The 21,426-nt window shown below is 38.9% G+C and overlaps 2 protein-coding genes across 3 annotated transcripts in view; one reads left to right on the forward strand and one right to left on the reverse strand.

Annotated features, from left to right (window-relative positions):
* LOC115153449 (myomesin-2) overlaps nucleotides 1-9,219 on the reverse strand; it is a 29,901-nt gene extending 20,682 nt beyond the window's left edge. Inside the window, exons 1-13 of one of the 2 annotated variants that reach the window (XM_029698900.1) lie at nucleotides 9,118-9,219; nucleotides 7,275-7,386; nucleotides 6,100-6,157; nucleotides 5,450-5,604; nucleotides 4,680-4,766; nucleotides 3,078-3,166; nucleotides 2,843-2,893; nucleotides 2,160-2,324; nucleotides 1,875-2,036; nucleotides 1,521-1,662; nucleotides 1,055-1,254; nucleotides 900-953; nucleotides 176-303 (exon numbers count right to left, since the gene is read on the reverse strand). In XM_029698900.1, the coding sequence (XP_029554760.1) occupies nucleotides 176-303; nucleotides 900-953; nucleotides 1,055-1,254; nucleotides 1,521-1,662; nucleotides 1,875-2,036; nucleotides 2,160-2,324; nucleotides 2,843-2,893; nucleotides 3,078-3,166; nucleotides 4,680-4,766; nucleotides 5,450-5,604; nucleotides 6,100-6,157; nucleotides 7,275-7,366 (1,383 nt within the window). In that variant the 5' untranslated portion in view covers nucleotides 7,367-7,386; nucleotides 9,118-9,219. Of the gene's footprint in view, nucleotides 1-175; nucleotides 304-899; nucleotides 954-1,054; nucleotides 1,255-1,520; nucleotides 1,663-1,874; nucleotides 2,037-2,159; nucleotides 2,325-2,842; nucleotides 2,894-3,077; nucleotides 3,167-4,679; nucleotides 4,767-5,449; nucleotides 5,605-6,099; nucleotides 6,158-7,274; nucleotides 7,387-7,495; nucleotides 7,606-9,117 lie in introns of those variants that run through there. The other variant, XM_029698901.1, reaches the window with a different exon arrangement.
* An 806-nt stretch (nucleotides 9,220-10,025) lies between these two features.
* Nucleotides 10,026-21,342, forward strand: LOC115153450 (ribonuclease T2). Its single transcript, XM_029698902.1, has 10 exons — nucleotides 10,026-10,246; nucleotides 10,635-10,718; nucleotides 11,117-11,171; nucleotides 11,311-11,360; nucleotides 11,482-11,539; nucleotides 11,698-11,762; nucleotides 11,874-11,987; nucleotides 12,113-12,158; nucleotides 19,859-19,930; nucleotides 20,175-21,342. Exons 2-10 carry the CDS (start codon nucleotides 10,642-10,644, stop codon nucleotides 20,355-20,357), a joined length of 720 nt encoding a protein of 239 aa, XP_029554762.1. The 5' UTR covers nucleotides 10,026-10,246; nucleotides 10,635-10,641; the 3' UTR covers nucleotides 20,358-21,342.
* Nucleotides 21,343-21,426: the final 84 nt, after the last annotated feature.

The raw sequence follows: 21,426 nt of genomic DNA on the forward strand, positions 1-21,426 counted from the left end.
ATTTGTATTTTTTATATTTTTTTTATATTTTGAGATCTGGCCACAGACCCCACTTTGAGAACCCTGTTTTAGAGGACACAAATCTATCAATTCCATGTTGAAATGTGTCTCCATTCCGTAGCTGCAAAATTTGTGAGAAAAAAATAAACCTGGGGGAGAACAGTGAGAGACCAACCTTCTCAATATAGTACCACACTGGGGCCCGGCCGTGATAGGGGGCAGGTTTCCAGCTGAGGACAACATATGTTCGGTCGGTCTCTGGGGCATGCAACTTTGAGGGGGTTCCTGGCACCTTCTTCTCGTCTACGGACACAAGACATCACAGAGATTTCCTGTCTTTTGCCCAAGTGGGAACATTCACCCGAGTTGACAAAAATATTGCCACAATAACAAATGTTTTCAAGGTTATGAAATTGTAGTACTGAAGACTTTTTTTCTCTAGCCTGTCTATGCACATTGATCTGTTGCTAGTATAGATGTGTTACATTCAGTCTGAAAAAGGTGCCACAGATGGTTGGATCTTAGCATCCTGATGGAATTCTCATCAAAAACTAATCAGCAGCTCTCTGATGAGCCCAAATTTAGGCTGTATAATTATTGCTAATTATTGAGACGGGAGAATCGTGAAAAGAAAAATGTGAAATGTGACAGTTATTATTGGTGTTTTATTATACAGATGGAAGACATGGTACAATGTGAGGAGCTAATGATATCTCAATATTCTAAATAGGTAGTTTACCCTCATTATTCTTCTTAGTGCTACTGACACTGATGAAGTATAAAGAAATAAGCCTAAAAAAGTAATAGCATGACTGCATAGAAGAACATCAAAGATTTTTGTATCAAACTAGTTATCGGGTTTCAAGGAACCCCATACATCATAGAAAACCATTTATTACCTTCAACGTCATCGTAGTAAGTTACAACGTCAAGTTTACCACCCAACTTGATGGCTGTCAAACAAAGATAAAAACAGAAAATGATATACATTCATTTGATTCTAGGGAATACATGACCTCACAAGTTAAAGTTTACGATATCATCCTCACATTACCATGGAGTCTTTCAAATTCAGTTGGGTCCAGGGCGGCAATGGGGTCAGACATTCTGGAGGGCTTGCTGATGCCTTTTGAGTTTATCGCCCGCACACGGAAGTAATAGGAGTGGCCCTCAAAAAGGCCAGGCACAGGGTATTTACAGATCTTAATGGGGGAGTCGTTGCACTGCACCCAATTTTCAGTTCCAGTTTCACATCTGCAAAAAATGGAGGAAAATTGGTACATCTCCAATATATAGCTACAAGCTACGAACAGTTGTGGGAGATTATAGCTTGTAATTTACAGATTTGCCTCCCATTTTTGGCCTAGAATGATATGTGATTTTAAGGAAAAAACTACCAGAATGTATATAACGAGGTCCTGGAGTTTTTCCTGGTCAGGTAATGGCATCAGGGAAAAGGTAGCGGGAAAAAGTAGCTGGATATATTCACATTTGATTCCCATTTTAACACCTTCCGTTACCTATCTACAAAGTATCCAATAATGGGGCCTTCAGTAGTGGTGTTGGGAGGCTTCCAGGACACGATGACATAATCTCTGTTGGCGTCATGGATCTTGATGTCCATAGGGGCACCTGGAGACCCAGGTACTGGGGGTGGACCATCTGGCATAGGGACACAAAGCAAGTCACATCATCACAGTCTGTCAAAGTACATCACGCTATACTTGAAATTCCCTGTGAACAGTATCATTCAAGGACCAAAGAGCTTTTTGAAAAATAGAAGAATATGGCTCATACTGCAGTTTTCAAAGTAGATTTATTGCTGGTACACACAGAGATGGTATACAATTCTCAAAGTTAGCAGATTTTTTTACCGGCACAGGAGACGAATGCACTGTGCGCAGCATCTCCCCCCTTTGTCACCATACGGAGAGTGTAGACGCCCTCATCATCCTTGTTCAGATGAGGCAGGGTCAGCTTGGTCTCGCCTCTACCAGACTCTATCTTCACCCACTTGGAGTCTGACAGCCGATGATCTAAAACAAAACAAAAACGGCAACATTAAAAGTGAGGAACTGTCCTTGGCTGAAGTTACAAAAATGGTCTTGTAAATCGGCTGTTATTGAAAGCAGTTATGATTGCAAGAGAAAATGTGTTACCATCTCTGAACCATTGCGCTTCAGGCTGCAGATTGGCTAGGTTGGGGCTAATGTTCATTGTGGCTGCCAATGTGACCGTGTCTCCTTCTGTTCCAAAGACCGAGCCAAAAGTCTCCAGGAAGGTGATGTTGATCTTGGTGTATTTGATCTCCGGCAACATGGGAACTGCAGAAGATAGTAAAACAGGATAAACTTACAGTATTATGACTCTATTTTAGTAATATAATTATAGATGGCCATGATCAGATGGCCATGATATATTCTGCAATGATGTATATAATTACATACACTTTAAAAGAGAGAAAGCACTGAATTACTCGGAAGACTTAGTAGTGTTCTTTAAAAGAAATCCATACAAAGGTGCAATTCATGTTGTGATTAGTATAGTTTCATCAGATAATGTCTCTGTCGATTCTTAACGGGGATAAATAAAAAAGAACATTATTCTCATATGTTGAGAATGCATGTTTGAATTGATATACCATCTACAGTAGTTTATGTTTGTCTCTCACAATAGTATAAACATTGTTTATATGTAGGCTACATCCTTGCAACGCAAGAAGAATGTTGCCATATTCAAACAATCCCCAGTTACTGGATTTGACTCAACAGTGGTCAAGATCTACTCAGAGGATAAATGTATCAGGAAGAATACACAGGACAGTGGTGTTGGGTGGACTTACTTGTGTAAGGAAGCCATGTATAGGAAGATAAATGCCCTTCTTCTCTGAATCCTGCGAAACAGACATATTATACACATACAATCACTACACAACAACAAAATACATTACACTGTAATATTGTATTGTGGTATAAATCAAGTATTTAAACATACCGTTATCATTTAAATAAGCCATATCATGAAAATCAATGCATTAACAAAACTTATATACTGTATGTTTGCTTTGCCAAACTTACTCTTGACAATGACAGAGGCCTGAGTAGAGACCTGTCCATGAATGTTACTAGCTACAGCAGTGTACTGCGCAGTGTCATCAGTTTCACACCTATAGGGAATACCAGAAGAATACATTGTTGATAATGTACATGAACACACAAAAACATCTCAGCAATACCTAAGGCTTAGACTTTGTCTCCATCTATAGTTTGTGTGGGTGTATTTTTGTATGTAGGACTTTGATTAATTGACTAACCACCAAAACATAATTTCCTGAGTTGAATTTACAGGATGGTAAACTTTCAAAGGATAACAAATTATGCAGATTATGCAAATTGCTGTTTGACAAAATGATTACTGGGAAATATCAAGCCATGATCCTCATTTGAAATGGTGCTATGACTTTATGAATGCACAGTAAATGAATACTGCAAATATACATAATTTTCTAGCTTGTAAGGGAAAAGTATAGGGGATTGACTAGGGGATACCTAGTCAATTGTACAACTGAATGCATTCAACTGAAATGTGTCTTCTGCATTTAGCTCAACCCCTCTGAATCAGAGAGGTGCGGGGTGGCTGCCTTAATCGACATCCACGTCATCTGCGCCCGGGGAATAGCAGGTTAACTGTCTTGCTCAGGGGTAGAACAACAGATTTTTACCTTGTCAGCTCCGGAATTCGATCCAGCAACCTTTCGCAAGGCTACAGTACCTTCCGCCCCAAGGGTCTCTTATTTTGACCTCTACAGTATAACCACACACTCAAGGTCAGATATTATCAAATGTTTGGAACTTAAGACTGGAGAATAATGCTATGCAGGAAAAAAAACTAATGCATTAATTATTCATGAGATATTCATGAGAAGCTCTAAGACATGAATGGAAAACATCTGAAGCTGCAAGGAGAGAGGAGGTTGAGAATAGTGACAGATATAAGACCTTGACCCCGCACATACCATTTTAAAACTGTCCATGCTCACTTTCCCTCACTGTTTCCAAACCATGGTTGTTTTCTTTGAGTGTGAAAAAGTTTGAACCCAGGGAGAATACAGAGTGGCATTTCTTTATTGAGACCCTTAACTTTGATTTGGAGAGGCAAAAAGGGCTTTGAGACTTAAGGTGCGATTTAGCGTTGGTGCTCCTGACACTGACAGCGAGCGTATACAGTGCTCTTTAAGGAGCTCCAGGATCAAATGACAAAGAGCTCAGCACTTTGCTATGAACAGCTGATGAGTCCTCAAGACGAGGGCAGTGCCCAGGGGGGCTTTAGACTAAATTGGAAAAGCTCCACCGCTACGGCTCCACCATTCACAAGGCTCCCTTTTGTGGACACTTGCGTGTTAATTAAGTTAACAGTAAACAATGTGATTGTGAGTGAAATGCAGGGAGGCCACAATGAAAATCTCAGATGGTCCAGGAGCAAAGTCATGATATTGTATAAGACTTTTTAAATGGGGGTGATAAGCTACCATGAGAGGATAATGTTTTCCGGACAAATGGATCTAAATAATATAAAAACCTGTGATTTCCCATAATATATAAAACCTGTGATTGTTTTACCACTGAATGTGTGTATCCACTGTGCAGCCTAAGGTTTTTCCTCCCGTGAGAATAACTTACTTGACGATCTCCAGGTTATGAATTCCAACATTGTCCTGCACATTGTACTTCATTGACGATAAGTCAATGCTGACACCATCTTTATACCTGGAGAGAAATCAATTAGAAATGGTTAAGGTGAAGTCTTTCAAGTAGCTGTGGTAACACAGGAAAAAAGTAATAACAGTATGCAGAATATTGTGATGTGACTGTGTATAAGCAGTCTGTACCTTTGTCATAACGTATACCTTTAGTGTAAAACTATAAGACGCAAATCTCAAGAATGAGAAAAAAAACATTATTACAGAGACAGTAACAGGTTAAGATTAGCTATGCTGACTTCTTACCCTCAGCTAAAATCTAACACCATCAATCATCCGTAAAACTTTGACCACTATTTCACTCTAACAGAGGGTATGAAAGAAAAACACTAGCATTAAGCAGTTCTCCCTTTGTGCTCCACCAGTACAATAACGTTCTGCACCGAAAAATAAGCCGCTAAATGCTGCTGTTGAACTTGCTGAATGACTGTTTTGGACACAGATGTAGGATTTTAATTTGATCACGCTTTTGTAACTGAGAATTTTCTTGCAAACTTGTAGTGTATTCTAGGTTTAAAAATGTCAGACTTGATTTGCCATAACGAAAAAATGTATCACCCCTACCAAAAATGGCCATTCATTATCATCCACATAATAATTCACATTTCTTGTTGCTGCAGGCTTATTTTACTGCTGTAGTAAACTTGCTCAAATGACGATCCTACATCTGTATTTAGACTGAATCCTCACCATTTCACAAAAGGGGTTGGGTAGCCCTCGACCGTGCAGTATAGGTTCACGGGAGTGTGCTCCCAAACAGTATGGGATCGGAGTGTGGTCAGGAACTTAGGGCCCCTGATCATAGACTCCTCACGGACGTACTTCTCAACCATCTTCTTCCTCACCTGAAGGCAAAATGGACATTTTACATTTTTCTTCAATACCCATTTCAAACTACTAAGCCAAGCCAAGCTGAGGCGACCTGTACTGCCATGGTCAGGTAATGCATCCATCATAGTTACTGGAACTGTGCTACATTTACATTTTAGTCATTTAGCAGACGCTCTTATCCAGAGCGACTTACAGTAGTGAATGCATACATTTCATACATTTATTCTCCGTACTGGTCCCCCGTGGGAATCAAACCCACAACCTTGGCGTTGCAAACACCATGCTCTACCAACTGAGCCACACGGGACCGATTAGACAGGTTAGACTAGACAGGATCATGGAAAAAGTAAATATCCGAGCCTGCACAATACGATTTGGCTTGGCTCAAATGTGTGAAAAGTGTACTTGTGCAGATCTGATACTTAATATTTTCGCTCATCTTTTTCAAATGACATCTTTAATTATGGTGACATGCTGAAATCTCCCAACATGACAGATGAGGACCTTACCACTCCCTGGATTCTTGTTTCTTGTTTGTGATGATAATCGTCCTCCACCACCTCAGAGCTATATGAGCAAAACAAACTTAGTTATTAAAGGATAATTTACAAAAAGTCAAAATAAAACAGTGTAAACAGCTAATTTTGTTTAAGTTAACAAGCATTTACGAACTAATATAAGAAAGGCCCAACACAGTGAAAACCTAAGCACCACAAAAAACATCTATGTTAAGTCTAACCATAACAATCATTATTTGCTATACATACAGTAAGCATCTTATTTGCATTTTAATCATTGGCTTATTGCTGAGTAAATGTAGTCATAGAGCTACAGAGCACTTCGTTAGCATCAAAAGACCTCTAACAGCATCATGTTGACAGTATTCTCATGCCCTTTTTGTCAGATGACCTAATGTACTATTTCTTGCGGATGAATCATCAATCTATACATACCTGACAGAACGATCATAGAAGTGTGTACAGGTAATATAGATTACGTGATCGGAGATGACACAGATGAAACTGGGTACAGTCCATAGAATGTATGGTACAAACTAATATGAGTGTCCTGTCTCTACTCCTGACGTCGACAAACAGAAGTAAACACACCCTTCTTTAAAGGCAAATCAGTCCAAGGTGTATTACAGAGGAAAACGTTAATGGTATTATAATCATACCCAAACAAATATGACAATTAGTCACCATAAAAGACAGTAAAGCATATGTGTCCCCAGTTTATAGAAGAGAATGTGATCCAGTGATGTAGTAGCAATTGGATGGTTGCATAGTTACATGAGATTTGACAATTAGCAGGGAGCCAACCTATTAGTGGGTTACAAGTGCTCTCTCTAGGTGTAAACTTAGCCACTGTTAAATGCCCAGCTGAATACACTAACTACCATTTGAAAATGTACACCGAGGGCCAGATTTACTTGATGTATTTACACCAGTTCTTTATTCTCAGAGGGGAATAAAGACCAGAAAAAATGTGTTAACTGTCTTAATTTACATTTAATCTAACTATGCTAAATAAGCTCTAAACAGTTTAAATGCTTAATTTACTCTGGTAAATAGCAGGTGCAATTTATACTCCTGTGCAAACAATTGTAAATCTGGCCACCAGTTTCCAAACCACTAGTATGTTTCAAATGAAGCATAGGATTCCAATGGGCCCATCTCCTTACCTTGTGTACTGCTTTGCTACCACCTTAGACTGTGCACTGTGGTAGTCATGGCTGACGTGCACGTGCTTGTGTCTGGCAACTGTCGCAGCCATAGTTGATAACTTTTAATGACCTGCGATTCAAATGAGGAACACACTTACTGTATTCTATTGGCTAACAGCAATATAATGGCAACCATAGAAATACAGTAAAATAGTTGTATCTCGATGATGGCAACAAACCATGTTAATGTAGAATTACTACAATGCAATGCAACGGATCCATGGCTCTTCGGGCTCTTTGATCCATTGATGCATTTCAGGGCACAGTATGCAGTACGGTACAGTATGTCCTTCAACGTCAAATTATATGTCTTAGGTATTAGTGCCTGTGAGGTTACAGACACTGGGGATAGAATTCCATCAAACCTGCACTGCGGGAGAAAGATTGGGCCTATTCTTATGTAATGGAAGAGTCTAAGTTATGGGCAGAAGAAATGGAAAGCAAATTCATTGGAGGTTTAAATTAGATGGTGTGTGTGGGGGGGGGGGTTGAGGCTTAGAGCTAGTTAATGGCTTAAGTATTCATCTATGAAAGTTCAGTTATTACCAGTTATTCTCACAATACAGCAATCTAAATGTAATTCAGACACCTATTAAATATGAAGGAGTTAAATATAGCCTATATTCACAGGTGATGTGGTGATAAATAAGAACATACAAAACCATATAGCCTTTAACAGATTGAATATTAACAGACACAAGAACATTCTAAGCACTTGCAAGTTATTTTTAATTGCAGTAAATAATATGGGAATAAGGTCAAAACTTAGTTTAAAGTAACTGTCCAGTGTTTGCAGATTTCTATGAAATATGACCTATAATTAATTATAATATGAGTGAAATAGTTTTCCTTCCAAAAATGTTTAGTTAAGTATGTTAATTAAAAAGCAGCTTTTCTTTGTTGGAATGATGCGGGCGAACCCCAACAACAGAATGGTGTGGGCGTTAACCGGTCATAAAAAATATTCACATCAGTAGACCGCTGATTGGCCAGCTCATCCAATGAGCCAAAATGACATCATTTTCTGTGAGGAAATAGCAAGTATTTTATAAACGATCTGTTTGAGATGCAGTTTTTGAAGTGTTTTTCACCAATGTATGCTTTGGCCACAAATACGAGTAAAGGACAACATTATTTGGGTGTCAGTTAACAGAATATTAACTTTTAAAAGTGAGATTTTCACTGGACAGTTACTTTAAAACTTACTGTAGCTTTGAAAATGTTCTCTGAATATGGAAATAGTTGAAATGTTCTATAGGCCTATGGCAGCCTTAAATTCCCACAGTCCTACAAAGTTGCATATTGCCTCTCAATGTATATTGGAATAGGTTTACAACCAAATAACAGCTTTTTGACTCTATTCTTTTCCTTTTCTATCTTATTCGCTCATTCATTTATCAGTCAGGTTCAGCTAATTCTCAAGTGCAGCAAAAGTGCTTAACATCAGAGATTCAGGTACCAGAAATATCAACCTCTTGACACTTGAACTCCTGAGCCACATTTCTCTGCATATAGAAGACAAAGTAAACTGTCTTTTTATAGAATTAATTTTAAAATATATAAGCTGATGCCTCCATTTATCAACATGCCATCAGAGCAATATTCTCATATCAATCATTTGTGTCCAAAAACTATTAAAATTAATATTGCTAGATAATATCCTTATTATGTCAATTAGGTAACTGGACTAATCAATCTCCACATTCTGATATAACCAAGAACCAAGCATGCATCTCTCAATTCAACACCTTTCTGAAAAACTAATAATCTGAAAAGGAAGGAAATAATAGGCCTGACTTACCCCAAGAGATTACACGAGCGCAAAGCAGAGGTAGGTCAGCCTAAACCCGCTTGGGAGTCACTGGCTGATGAAAACCAAAGATTACCCACACAGAGTGCAGCAACTCTTGCATCCCATTTATGGATAGGCATATGACTATATATAGCTTTTACATCAACCCTTAACATAATTTCTTACTTGCAGTAGGCTAGGCACATATCACGTAGTATTAGTTATTCTTTGATCACTGAATAGGTCATAAAAACTGTATCTAGTTTGCAATATTTACAAAATTTGGACTGAGCACAATCTGTTCAGTTTACATAATTTAAATAATTTCATACTTTTTTTTCAACTCTATCCATGATATTTAGGATAATTTTGATATATCCTATATTTGTTTTTATATTTATTAGCTTTAAGCTATGTTAATATAATATTGCTTATCTCTATACTCAACTGAAGGAACCTTAAGACAGAATCTTAAGATGACCTCCTGAAACCTGAACTGTAGCCAAGCACTATTTTTAACAAGAGATTGGGTTAACAGACACAGCCTAGGCTACGGCTATTCCTGCCAATAGCCTGAGGCAATGTCACACAGTTTGTTAGCTTCATGCAAGCATAATTCCTCCATTACTTATCTACAAGGTCTAAAATGATACAATAACATAGCCTACTGTCTAAAATAACATTGTAAAACATGTTGCAATGTCTGCCCGTTTTTTTATAGAAAGATTACAGAGATAAATGCAATTGCAATAAAGATTCAACACATTTGTCTTGTTTTTGTTTTTATTAAACTGTATGTGGCCCAGTGGAATATCATCGTATGTGTGCGCGCCTGTGCGGTACAGCTGCCTACAGTGCACGTTTCACATGATCTCACGTGACTTACATTTTTTGAGCACGTGACCCTCAGTTCAGCTGTTGAGGGAAACAATTTCACGGTATTGTTGTTGTAGGCTTCTACCAGACGTCTAATCGGACGGAGTGTGGCTGTCTCATTTTAAACCATAATAAGTGATACTAGTGGGATCTTCATATTGCTAATCTATCAAACGACATCACTGTTTCGTCATCTAAATGACCGTTCCAAACGTATAGTTGTATATACGACTTTATTGTTAACCACAGGAACAAAACACGGGTAAGAACTTATTGAGTCCGTCGTAGGTTACATTTAAATCTTACCCACACAGTCTACGTTTAGCCAGGTGGCAGGCCCAGGTGATAAAATTATGTACGTATGTAACCTTTTGTGCAAACTGAAGTTGCGCTCCCTTATTTGACTGCGGTATTGATGGGCGCAAATATAAACTCAATAGTATTTGACAGGCACCAAAATAACAATCACGCCATGCCAACCATTATATAACTGTTTGTTACACAAGCTATCTATAAACTAAAATTGAATAGTTTATAATAGGCTTTATAATTGTAAGAGTTTGCCTACCATCACATATTAGACCAGCTAAAATCAGTCCATCTATGACCCAAAATCTACTACTCCTAATTGTAAGTTCTCTTTGTTTCAGTGTAAATATGAAGTCATTGACATTTGTTGTCCTGCTGTGCCTTGGCTGTGGTCTGATGACTTCTTCATTCGTACTCGAGCTGCCGTAAGTAACGTTACTGGTTATATCTGTCTGGTTAATGTCAGATGCCAACCCTGGCCTCTGCATCAAGCCCTTAACTGTGTCTGTCATTCTAAAGTCAGTAAGTAGCCTTTTTCAAGCCACAATGGCCCATAGGGCAGCTTGATGTACAAGTACACACCCTGGACAGGAGGTTACCTCCAATCCATCACCTTAATGTTGAATGCCAAGTAGAGGGATCATGTCCTGTTTTTAGAGCTTTGTTTTGACCAGGGAACCTTCCAATCTTGGGGAGGACACTAACCACAAGACCACTGAGCTGGTGTCATTCCATCGTCGGCCTCTATGCAAATTGAAGGCCATTAAATGAGTGAGGCACTTTGATTATGCTAATGTTACACTTCAATTTAACTTTATTTCAGGCATATGTGGAGCAAGCTGATCCTGACTCACCACTGGCCGAGCACATTTTGCAGTGTAAGTTACTTTATTATATGGTTTCATGGCATAATAAACTCAACGTATCATGTGATGATCTGATCATATGATTGATACGGTGGCCCTAAATTGCCAGATTTGCCAACTTGTATGACAAAATTAACATTTCTATTTGCAGATGGAACACTGTCATTCCAAATTTGACTACTGGACTTTGCATGGACTGTGGTAAGGAAGGACTTCCAACAAATTCAGTAGGAAAGTGCATTTTTTTGAGTGACCAGATAACATAACATAGAATGCAAAACAGTTCATCTTTGTACACATTTAACCAATGTCTGTCTTACAGGCCAGATAAAGGCCAGGAATGCAATTCATCTTTGCACTTCAATGAAACTCTAATCCAGGTATGTTCTGCTGGGGGAAAAAAAACATTTAAAATACAAACATTTACAAAAGGCAGTTCGAGCTTATTCATGACAAAATATCATTTTGATGGTAAAAGTAAACGTGTTTATATATTTTGAAATTAAGATAAATATTTGATAATGAATATGTTTTACAGGACCTACTTCCAGAGATGCAGAAGTGGTGGCCGGATCTAAAAATTCCAGAATCCTCTAGATTCTGGTCTGTTCCAGTTTTCTATTTTGTATTAATACTTTACTCCAGGTAATTGTTATATTTTCAGGTAACAATATTTTTCTAAACAAATGTAAGTGTTTGATCTTCTATTTACAGGAAATATGAATGGCAAAAACATGGAACATGTGCTGCAAAAGCGGAGTCCCTAAACAGTCAACACAAGTACTTTGGCAAAGCCCTGGAGCTGTATCACAAGTTAGACCTTGATGGGTAAGTGTACTGAATTAACAATAAAGTACCCTCATGAAACATATGGGATAATGTATGGTTTCAATACCCTGAACCCTGATTTATGTTTTCTACTAGTTATTTATAAATTCTTTGTATGTTTTCAGGGTGATGAAGAAATGTAACATTGTGCCCTCTGAGACTTACTACACGGTAAGTACACAAAATCAATATTACTACATTACCAAGGACAATGTAATTTTTCACAGAGTAAATAGTTGCATGTTTAAACTTCAAGCATTTCCGCATCGTATCCAACAACACACTATACTTTGTGTTTTGGGAACACGGACAATTTTAAATGTGCGAGTATGTGAAGTCAACAGTGACTAATTTACTGCAAGTCATTTGACTTCCTGTTCCTATTTACTTAGTTACTGGCAGTAAAATGACCCAGATGTGTGCATGCATTCAATACCAGGTTATCGGGCGGTATTGGCCTTTTACCACGATAACCGATATTCAATAAATAGGATGAATAAAAGGGAATCTCATGCTCAACTGAAGATTCACAGCCATTCCCATGATGTTTCATTATTGTCACAATGTAAGGAATCAACATTTGAAACACATTTCTTGGACAATTGGTCTTCAGGATGGCAATTTTTAAGAAATCAGTGTGGAAAAATGACTCTTTTTAATTTCCCCTCTTAAAACAGTACAGTTGAAGTCGGAAGTTTACATACACTTAGGTTGGAGTCATTAAAACTCGTTTTTCAACCACTCCAAATTTCTTGTTAACAAACTATAGTTTTGGCAAGTCGGTTAGGACATCTACTTTGTGCACGACACAAGTAATTTTTCCAACAACTCTTTACAGACAGATTATTTCACTTCTAATTCACTGTATCACAATTCCAGTGGGTCAGAAGTTTACATACACTAACTTGACTGTGCCTTTAAACAGCTTGGAAAATTCCAGAAAATGATGTCATGCCTTTAGAAGCTTCTGATGGGCTAATTGACATCATTTGAGTCAATTGGAGGAGTACCTTTGGATGTATTTCAAGGCTTACCTTCAAACTCAGTGCCTCTTTGCTTGACATCATGGGAAAATCTAAAGAAATCAGCCAAGACCTCAGAAAATAAACTGTAGACCTCCACAAGTCTGGTTCATCCTTGGGAGCAATTTCCAAACACCTGAAGGTACCACGTTCAGCTGTACAAACAATAGTAGGCAAGTATAAACACCATGGGACCACGCAGCCGTCATACCGCTCAGGAAGGAGACGCGTTCTGTCTCCTAGAGAGGAACACACTTTGGTGCGAAAAGTACAAATCAATCACAGAACAGCAGCAAAGGACCTTGTGAAGATGCTGGAGGAAACGGGTACAAAAGTATCTGTAGCCACAGTAAAACGAGTCCTATATCTACATAACTGCCATACAAAAGCCAGACTACGGTTTGCAACTGCACATGGGGACAAAGATCATACTTTTTTGAGAAATGTCCTCTGGTCTGATGAAACAAAAATAGAACTGTTTGGCCATAATGACCATCGTTATGTTTGGAGGAAAAGGGGGGAGGCTTTCAAGCCGAAGAACAGCATCCCAAACGTGAAGCACAGGGGTGGCAGCATCATGTTGTGGGCGTGCTTTGCTGCAGGAGGGACTGGTGCACTTCACAAAATAGATGTCATCATGAGGTAGGAAAATTATGTGGATATATTGAAGCAACATCTCAAGACATCAGTCAGGAAGTTAAAGCTTGATCGCAAATGGGTCTTCCAAATGGACAATAACCCCAAGCATACTTCCAAAGTTGTGGCAAAATGGCTTAAGGACAACAAAGTCAAGGTATTGGAGTGGCCATCACAAAGCCCTGACCTCAATCCCATAGAAAATGTGTGGGCAGAACTGAAAAAGTGTGTGCGAGCAAGGAGGCCTACAAACCTGACTCAGTTACACCAGCTGTCAGGAGGAATGGGCCAAAATTCACCCAATTTATTGTGGGAAGCTTGTGGAAGGCTACCCGAAATGTTTGACCCAAGTTAAACAATTTAAAAGGCAATGCTACCAAATACTAATTGAGTGTATGTAAACTTCTGACCCACTGGGAATGTGATGAAATAAATAAATCACTCTACTATTATTCTGACATTTCACATTCTTAACATAGTGGTGATCCTAACTGACCTAAGATAATTTTTACTAGGATTAAATGTCAGGAATTGTGAGAAACTGAGTTTAAATGTATTTGGCTAAGGTGTATGTAAACTTCCGACTTCAACTTTATATCAGCAGATACTTTCAGAAGGCCCTGTATTCATACCCCTTGACTTATTCCACATTTTGTTGTGTTACAGCCTGAATCCAAAATGGATTAAATATATTTTTTCTCACCAACAATACCCCATAATGACAAAGTGAAAACATGTTTTTTTGTAGCAAATTCATTGAAAATTAAATGCAGAAATATCTCATTTACATAAGTATTCACACCCCTGAGTCAATACTTTATAGACGCACCTTTGGCAGCGATTACAGCTGTGAGTCCTTCTGGGTAAGTCTCTAAGACAGGGGTGGGGGCCACAAAAAATCTGAACAACTCACGAGGGGCTGCAGTTGCTCGTGGTTCTGCGTACCCACATGTGCATAGTTGTTACACAGCTAATTTCCTACATTTTACACATTTTGCTATGGGGAGAGATAAGATTTTGTGATTTTCTATCTAATTTCATGCAATTCTACTCATTTTGCCATGGGGCTGAAAGGAAAATGAGCTATTATTAGTGACATAGCAAAAAACTGCTAATGCACAACCAAATTTTGAAATTGCACCTTCTACTATTCTAACTTGAAACAGTAAGTTGAGACCCTAGCTCTTTATTTTTTTATGATCCGAGCACCGGCCTGCGGGCCGCCAGTTGCACATCCCTGCTCTAAGAGCTTTCCACACCTGGATTGTGCAACATTTGCCCATTTATTCTTTTAAATTCTTCAAGCTCTGTCAAATTAGTTGTTGATCATTGCGAGACAACCATTTTAAGGTCTTGCTATAGATCTCCAAGTAGATTTAAGTCAAAACTGTAACTGGGCCACTCAGGAACATTTTATTGTCTTCTTGGTCAGCAACTTGTGCTTTAAGTCATTGTCCTGCTGAAAGGTGAATTCATCCCCCAGTGTCTGGTGGAAAGCACACTGAAACAGATTTTCCTTTAGGATTTTGCCTGTGCTTCTTTTTTATCCTGAAAAACTCCCCATTCTAAGAATTACAAGCATACCCATAACATGATGCCGCCACCACTATGCTTGAAAATATGAAGTGTGGTACTCTGTAGTGTCTTGTATTGAATTTTCCCCAAACATAACACTTTGCATTCAGGACAAAACATTTTTTTTTGCCACAGCAGTATTATGTGCCTTGTTGCAAACAAGATGTATGTTTTGCAATATTTTTATTCTGTACAGGCTTCCTTCTTTTCACTCGGTCAAATAGATTCGATTTTTTTTAGATTTATGTAACACTTTTGTACCAACTGAGGTACTCAAAGGACTTTACATAGTAAATGGCAACCATTTTTGTGCCACAGCGCTCACCACCCATCAGGTGAGGAGTGATATGCCAGTTAGAAATTAGGGGGATGATTAGGTGGCCTTGATGGAATGGGACTAGGTTGGGAATTTAGCCAGGACACCAGGGTTAACACCCCTACTCTTAAGATGAGTGCCATTTTTAATGACCAGAGTGTCAGGACAACCATTTAACATCCCATCTGAAAGACTGCACCCTACACGGGGAAAGGGTGGTATGCTGCTGGCAATTGTCTCAAGTCAAACTAATCACAAACACTTACATCAAACTTCCAAATTAAATTTCTTGACAATAAGAAAACATATCCTTTTAAAATACATATTTACATATGTAGAAACCTGAGGAAGGGACAACTCACTGGTTTATATTGCCCATCTTGAAATACCAGTAAAATACATTTAACATATAATATCATTAGAAATAGGCCTAGAACAAGTCTGAGGTTTATACAGTCCATCATAACAGGCTAGACCAACTAATCAATCAGTTCTTCAACGCAATACTAACCTGTGGAGATCAGGACCGATATCCACAAAGCATCAGAGTAGGAGTGCTGATCTAGGACCTGTCTACATCTGTAGTTCTGAGGGGTAAAAGTAAATAAAAAGTCCCCTTGCTATCGACACGTTATACTGACACAATGTTAAAAACGGGAAACATTAACATATGATAAAAAGGTACACAGACAGACCATGTATGTATTAAACTAGCCTGCAAATGGATAAAATAAATGAATTAAAGAATTTTGAGTATAAATGATTCCCTGTTTGGTTTTAGTATGCTGCCATTGCCCTGAAATTGAGAGGTCTCACGATCAGGTTTAAAAAGTAACGGTGTGATCAAGGTGTGCTGGAAAAGAGCTTCAGATAGTGGACAGTCCATGTCCACTAATAATTGCTGGTGAATCCTCTGACATCTTCAAAGACTGCTGTACTATAGTCTGTATTACAGGCAACTTTACCATACATAAATGGTTTTGGTAATAGTCCGAAACAAAGAAAGAACAGGGCAAATCTGAAAGGAAAGGGTTGAGGCCTCATCCGCATGGTTTTTGAGGGGAAAGTCCTAGTTGAAATACCTCTCTGGCCTGCCTGTATGGTTAGTATTGTGGAGTAACTACAGTGTTGTTGATCCATCCTCATTTTTTCCCTATGACAGCCATTCATCTTTAAGCGTCTAAGCTGGGGGGTCCATTATTATAATTTTTTTTAATGAAACGTTGAATTTGGCCTTACTGCTATTAGCCCATAGAAACGCATTGAATAGCAGCTTCATACATAGTAAAAAAAATAAACATCTATACAGAAGTTTGTTCTGAAGTGTCTGTCCTATATCTGAGCGATAAAGATCAGAAACGATTTAGTTTTTTTCTTCTTTTTATACATGTACAGTGGCTCAGTTGGTAGTCTCAGCTTGTGGCTCAGTTGGTAGAGCGTGGTGTTTGCAAGGCCAGCATGGTGTGTGCAACGCCAGGGTTGTGGGTTCGATTCCCACGGGGGGCCAGTACCAAAAAAAAAATGCATGAAATTAAATGAAATGTATGCATTCACTACTGTAAGTAGCTCTGGATAAGAGCATCTGCTAAATGACTAAAATGTAAAATGTAAAAAAGTATTTGATCCCCTGCTGATTTTGTATGTTTGCCCACGGACAAAGAAATGATCAGTCTATAATTTCAAATGGTAGGTTTATTTGAACAGTGAGAGACAGCATAACAACAACAAAAAATCCAGAAAAACACATGTCAAAAATGTTATAAAATGATTTGCATTTTAATGAGGGAAATAAGTATTTGACCCCTCTGCAAAACATGACTTAGTACTTGGTGGCAAAACCCTTGTTGGCAATCACAGAGGTCAGACGTTTCTTGTAGTTGGCCACCAGGTTTGCACACATCTCAGGAGGGATTTTGTCCCACTCCTCTTTGCAGATCTTCTCCAAGTCATTAAGGTTTCGAGGCTGACGTTTGGCATCTCGAACTGTCAGCTCCCTCCACAGATTTTCTATGGGATTAAGGTCTGGAGACTGGCTAGGCCACTCCAGGACCTTAATGTGCTTCTTCTTGAGCCACTGCTTTGTTGGCTTGGCCGTGTGTTTTGGGTCATTGTCATGCTGGAATACCCATCCACGACCCATTTTCAATGCCCTGGCTGAGGGAAGGAGGTTCTCACCTAAGATTTGACGGTACATGGCCCCGTCCATCGTCCCTTTGATGCGGTGAAGTTGTCCTGTCCCCTTAGCAGAAAAACACCCCCAAAGCATAATGTTTCCACCTCCGTGTTTGACGGTGTGGATGGTGTTCTTGGGGTCATAGGCAGCATTCCTCCTCCCCCAAACACGGTGAGTTGAGTTGCCAAAGAGCTCCATTTTGGTCTCATCTGACCGCAACACTTTCACCCAGTTGTCCGCTGAATCATTCAGATGTTCATTGGCAAACTTCAGACGGGCATGTATGTGTGCTTTCTTGAGCAGGGGGACCTTGCGGGCGCTGCAGGATTTCAGTCCTTCACGGCGTAGTGTGTTACCAATTGTTTTCTTGGTGACTATGGTCCCAGCTGCCTTGAGATCCTTGACAAGATCCTCCCGTGTAGTTCTGTGCTGATTCCTCACCGGTCTCATGATCATTGCAACTCCACGAGGTGAGATCTTGCATGGAGCCCCAGGCCGAGGGAGATTGACAGTTCTTTTGTGTTTCTTCCATTTGCGAATAATCGCACCAACTGTTGTCACCTTCTCACCAAGCTGCTTGGCGATGGTCTTGTAGCCCATTCCAGCCTTGTGTAGGTCTACAATCTTGTCCCTGACATCATTGGAGAGCTCTTTGGTCTTGGCCATGGTGGAGAGTTTGGAATCTGATTGATTGCTTCTGTGGACAGGTGTCTTTTATACAGGTAACAAGCTGAGATTAGGAGCACTCCCTTTAAGAAAGTGCTCTTAATCTCAGCTCGTTACCTGTATAAAAGACACCTGGGAGCCAGAAATCTTTCTGATTGAGAGGGGGTCAAATACTTATTTCCCTCATTAAAATGCAAATCAATTTATAACATTTTTGACATGCGTTTTTCTGGATTTTTTTTGTTCTTATTCTGTTTCTCACTGTTCAAATAAAACCATCATTAAAATTATAGACTGATCATTTCTTTGTCAGTGGGCAAACGTACAAAATCAGCAGGGTATCAAATACTTTTTTCCCTCACTGTATTTAACCCCATATTTTAGGCATTAAACTAATCTCCATATATAATACTGCCATTTGTTTTTTAAACTGGTACCTGGCTACCTTCAGACTAGTTTCGTGAGACTTGTAGGTGTCCTAGAGCAAAACAACTGACATGTATGTGTTAGTGAGAGAATCTCCTTTCCATATTAGTGTGTAGCCCAAACTGGGCTGGGTTGTACACACAGATGCTGTCAGATCGGCTGTACCGATTTCAGACAAGTCCCGTGACACTTGTGGGGGTCGTAGAGCAAAACCGTTCGGTCGCTACATATGTTGTGACAGGACCGATTTTCGATCTCATCGTCTGACAAACACCACTCAAGGTCTGCCACCTTTCACCACCAATGCGGAACAGGATCCGGTGGATTGAGACGTAGCCCATGCAAAAAAAAATAACTAATTAGATTTCCACGGGGGTGTGGACATCGACTCTAGGGGGTTTTAAACTCAGTAACTGTTTTAAAGTCACCATTGGCCTCATGGTGAAATCCCTGAGTGGTTTCCTTCCTCTCCGGCAACTGAGTTAGGAAGGACACCTGTATCTTTGTAGTGACTGGGTGTATTGATACACCATCCAAAGTGTAATTAATAACTTCACCGTGCTCAAAGGGATATTTGTCTGCTTTTTTTATTTTTACCCATCTACCAATGGGTGAGCTTCTTTGTGAGGCATTGGAAAACCTCACTGGTCTTTGTGGTTGAATCTGTGTTGGAAATTCACTGCTTGACTGAGGGACCTTACAATTATCTGTATGTGTGGGGTACAGAGATGAGGTAGTCATTCAAAAATCATGCTACACACTATTATTATACAGAGTGAGTCCATGCAACTTATTATTTGACATGTTAAGCAAATTTTTACTCCTGAACTTAAGGCTAGCCATAACAAAGAGTTGAATACTTATTGACTGAAGACATTTCAGCTTTTTATTTTTAATTTGTTTGTAAAAAAATAAAAATGTAATCCATTTTAAATTCAGGCTATAACACAACAAAATATGGAAAAGGTCTGGAATCGGAACCCAAAAACCCATGTCGGTCAGGTTCTAATAGCATGTGATGAGTACTTGTGGTAAAATTGATTACGTCTGTTTTTAGTTTGACCTCATTGAAGGAAACATTCTCAACTTCTACAACGTGAAACCAAAGATTCAGTGTATTCATCCAAAGGTATCATGTTTTTTATATTTTGTCTTTGGGTAAAATGCAAACTCAAGCACAACTAGTTAATGGATATGCTACAGGTTTTCTTTGAAGAGTATAGGATAACAAGAATTGCGTTCCATTTTGTATTTAGAATACGTTTCTCTAATCATTCTACATGAAGAATAGTCATTGTACACAACTTAAAGATAAAATCATGAATCCTAACCATACATTCTAGATTTATCATTAAGTTATTTATTGTTTACAGGAAGGGAAGGTGCAAATCTTGGGGCAGATCGAGATCTGCTTCAACTCAGACTTTCAACTGGACAACTGTGAGCATTCTGAGACAGACACTGTGAACCTCAATGTTAAGGGTGCAGGGTTTAGTGTGTGTGACCATGCCACACCGGTCTACTACCCTCCCCTGAAGGGGAAACTGTTAGTGTAGTGGCTAGTGCGGTATGGTCACGCATCCCATTATAATCAGTGTCATATCTCACATGGAACATAGATACAGGAAGGTTCCACTTGGTGTGAGTCCGCACAGAAATACTGTATCTGAAAAAACCCTAACAGTTTTTCATTGAATGTGTCTACTGCAATTTGGATCTGTTTGCTGGCATTCAAACTTAAAATTGTACTGCTTGATTCTTGGAAACAGGGTGGTCATGTTGTAACTCAAGGAACAATCAGCTTTTTTTGTTTATATATAATACTTTGCAAATCATAATAAAATGTACGTAAATAAGAAGTTCATCTTAGATGTGGCAGAGAAAGAGGGGAATATATGACACCAGGTATCGTAGCCTAGTGGCGGATGCTACATGTGATCGTCAGTCATGTAGTATGCAGTGCATTATATCCTGTAGAGGGAAAGGGGTGTCCATGTTTGAGCCTGTCGATGTATAATGTGAGTTTGGAATGTATCACTAATGCCACCTGTAATATAGGATGACATTTGCTTTCAAGGGATTTGGGAGTCATTTTAAATAGGCCTTAGTTTGTTTAAAGTATGGTCCTACATTTTGTTAAACATAACATTTAAAGTTTGATGCACAGTTTATGAAGAGGTCTGATGACTGCCTTCATTAATGTTGTCTTTCAATGTTTTTCATTTTATTTTGTTGTAAACTGTGTTGAGTAATTATGGTAAGAATGTGCGTGGTGGTGGTTAAAATGCATTGGTTAACATAAGTTACGGAGATGGCATTACTAAAGTCAAGATTTTCTGCACACAGTTTCACAAGGCTATGATGATCAGGATTTAACCAGATATAGGTATTATATCTAACAATGTCATTTCTGCTGTTTAGTTAGTTTGATTTCATTGAATTGTGGGATAATCTTTGGTTTTTAACTGGTGGCCTTTTTTGGTAGGTTCCAATCCTCTGTAATGTTTATGTACAATTCATTAAAGTAATTTTTCTATTGCAGCCGTTTGTACTTACTATTTACCCTGCAATTTGCTTTTTAGTGAATCCACTTAACAAGCGTAAGTATGCACATTCAACTAAATG

The sequence above is a fragment of the Salmo trutta genome, chromosome 18 (genome assembly GCF_901001165.1).
Source record: "Salmo trutta chromosome 18, fSalTru1.1, whole genome shotgun sequence".
Classification (NCBI taxonomy): Eukaryota; Metazoa; Chordata; class Actinopteri; order Salmoniformes; family Salmonidae; genus Salmo; species Salmo trutta.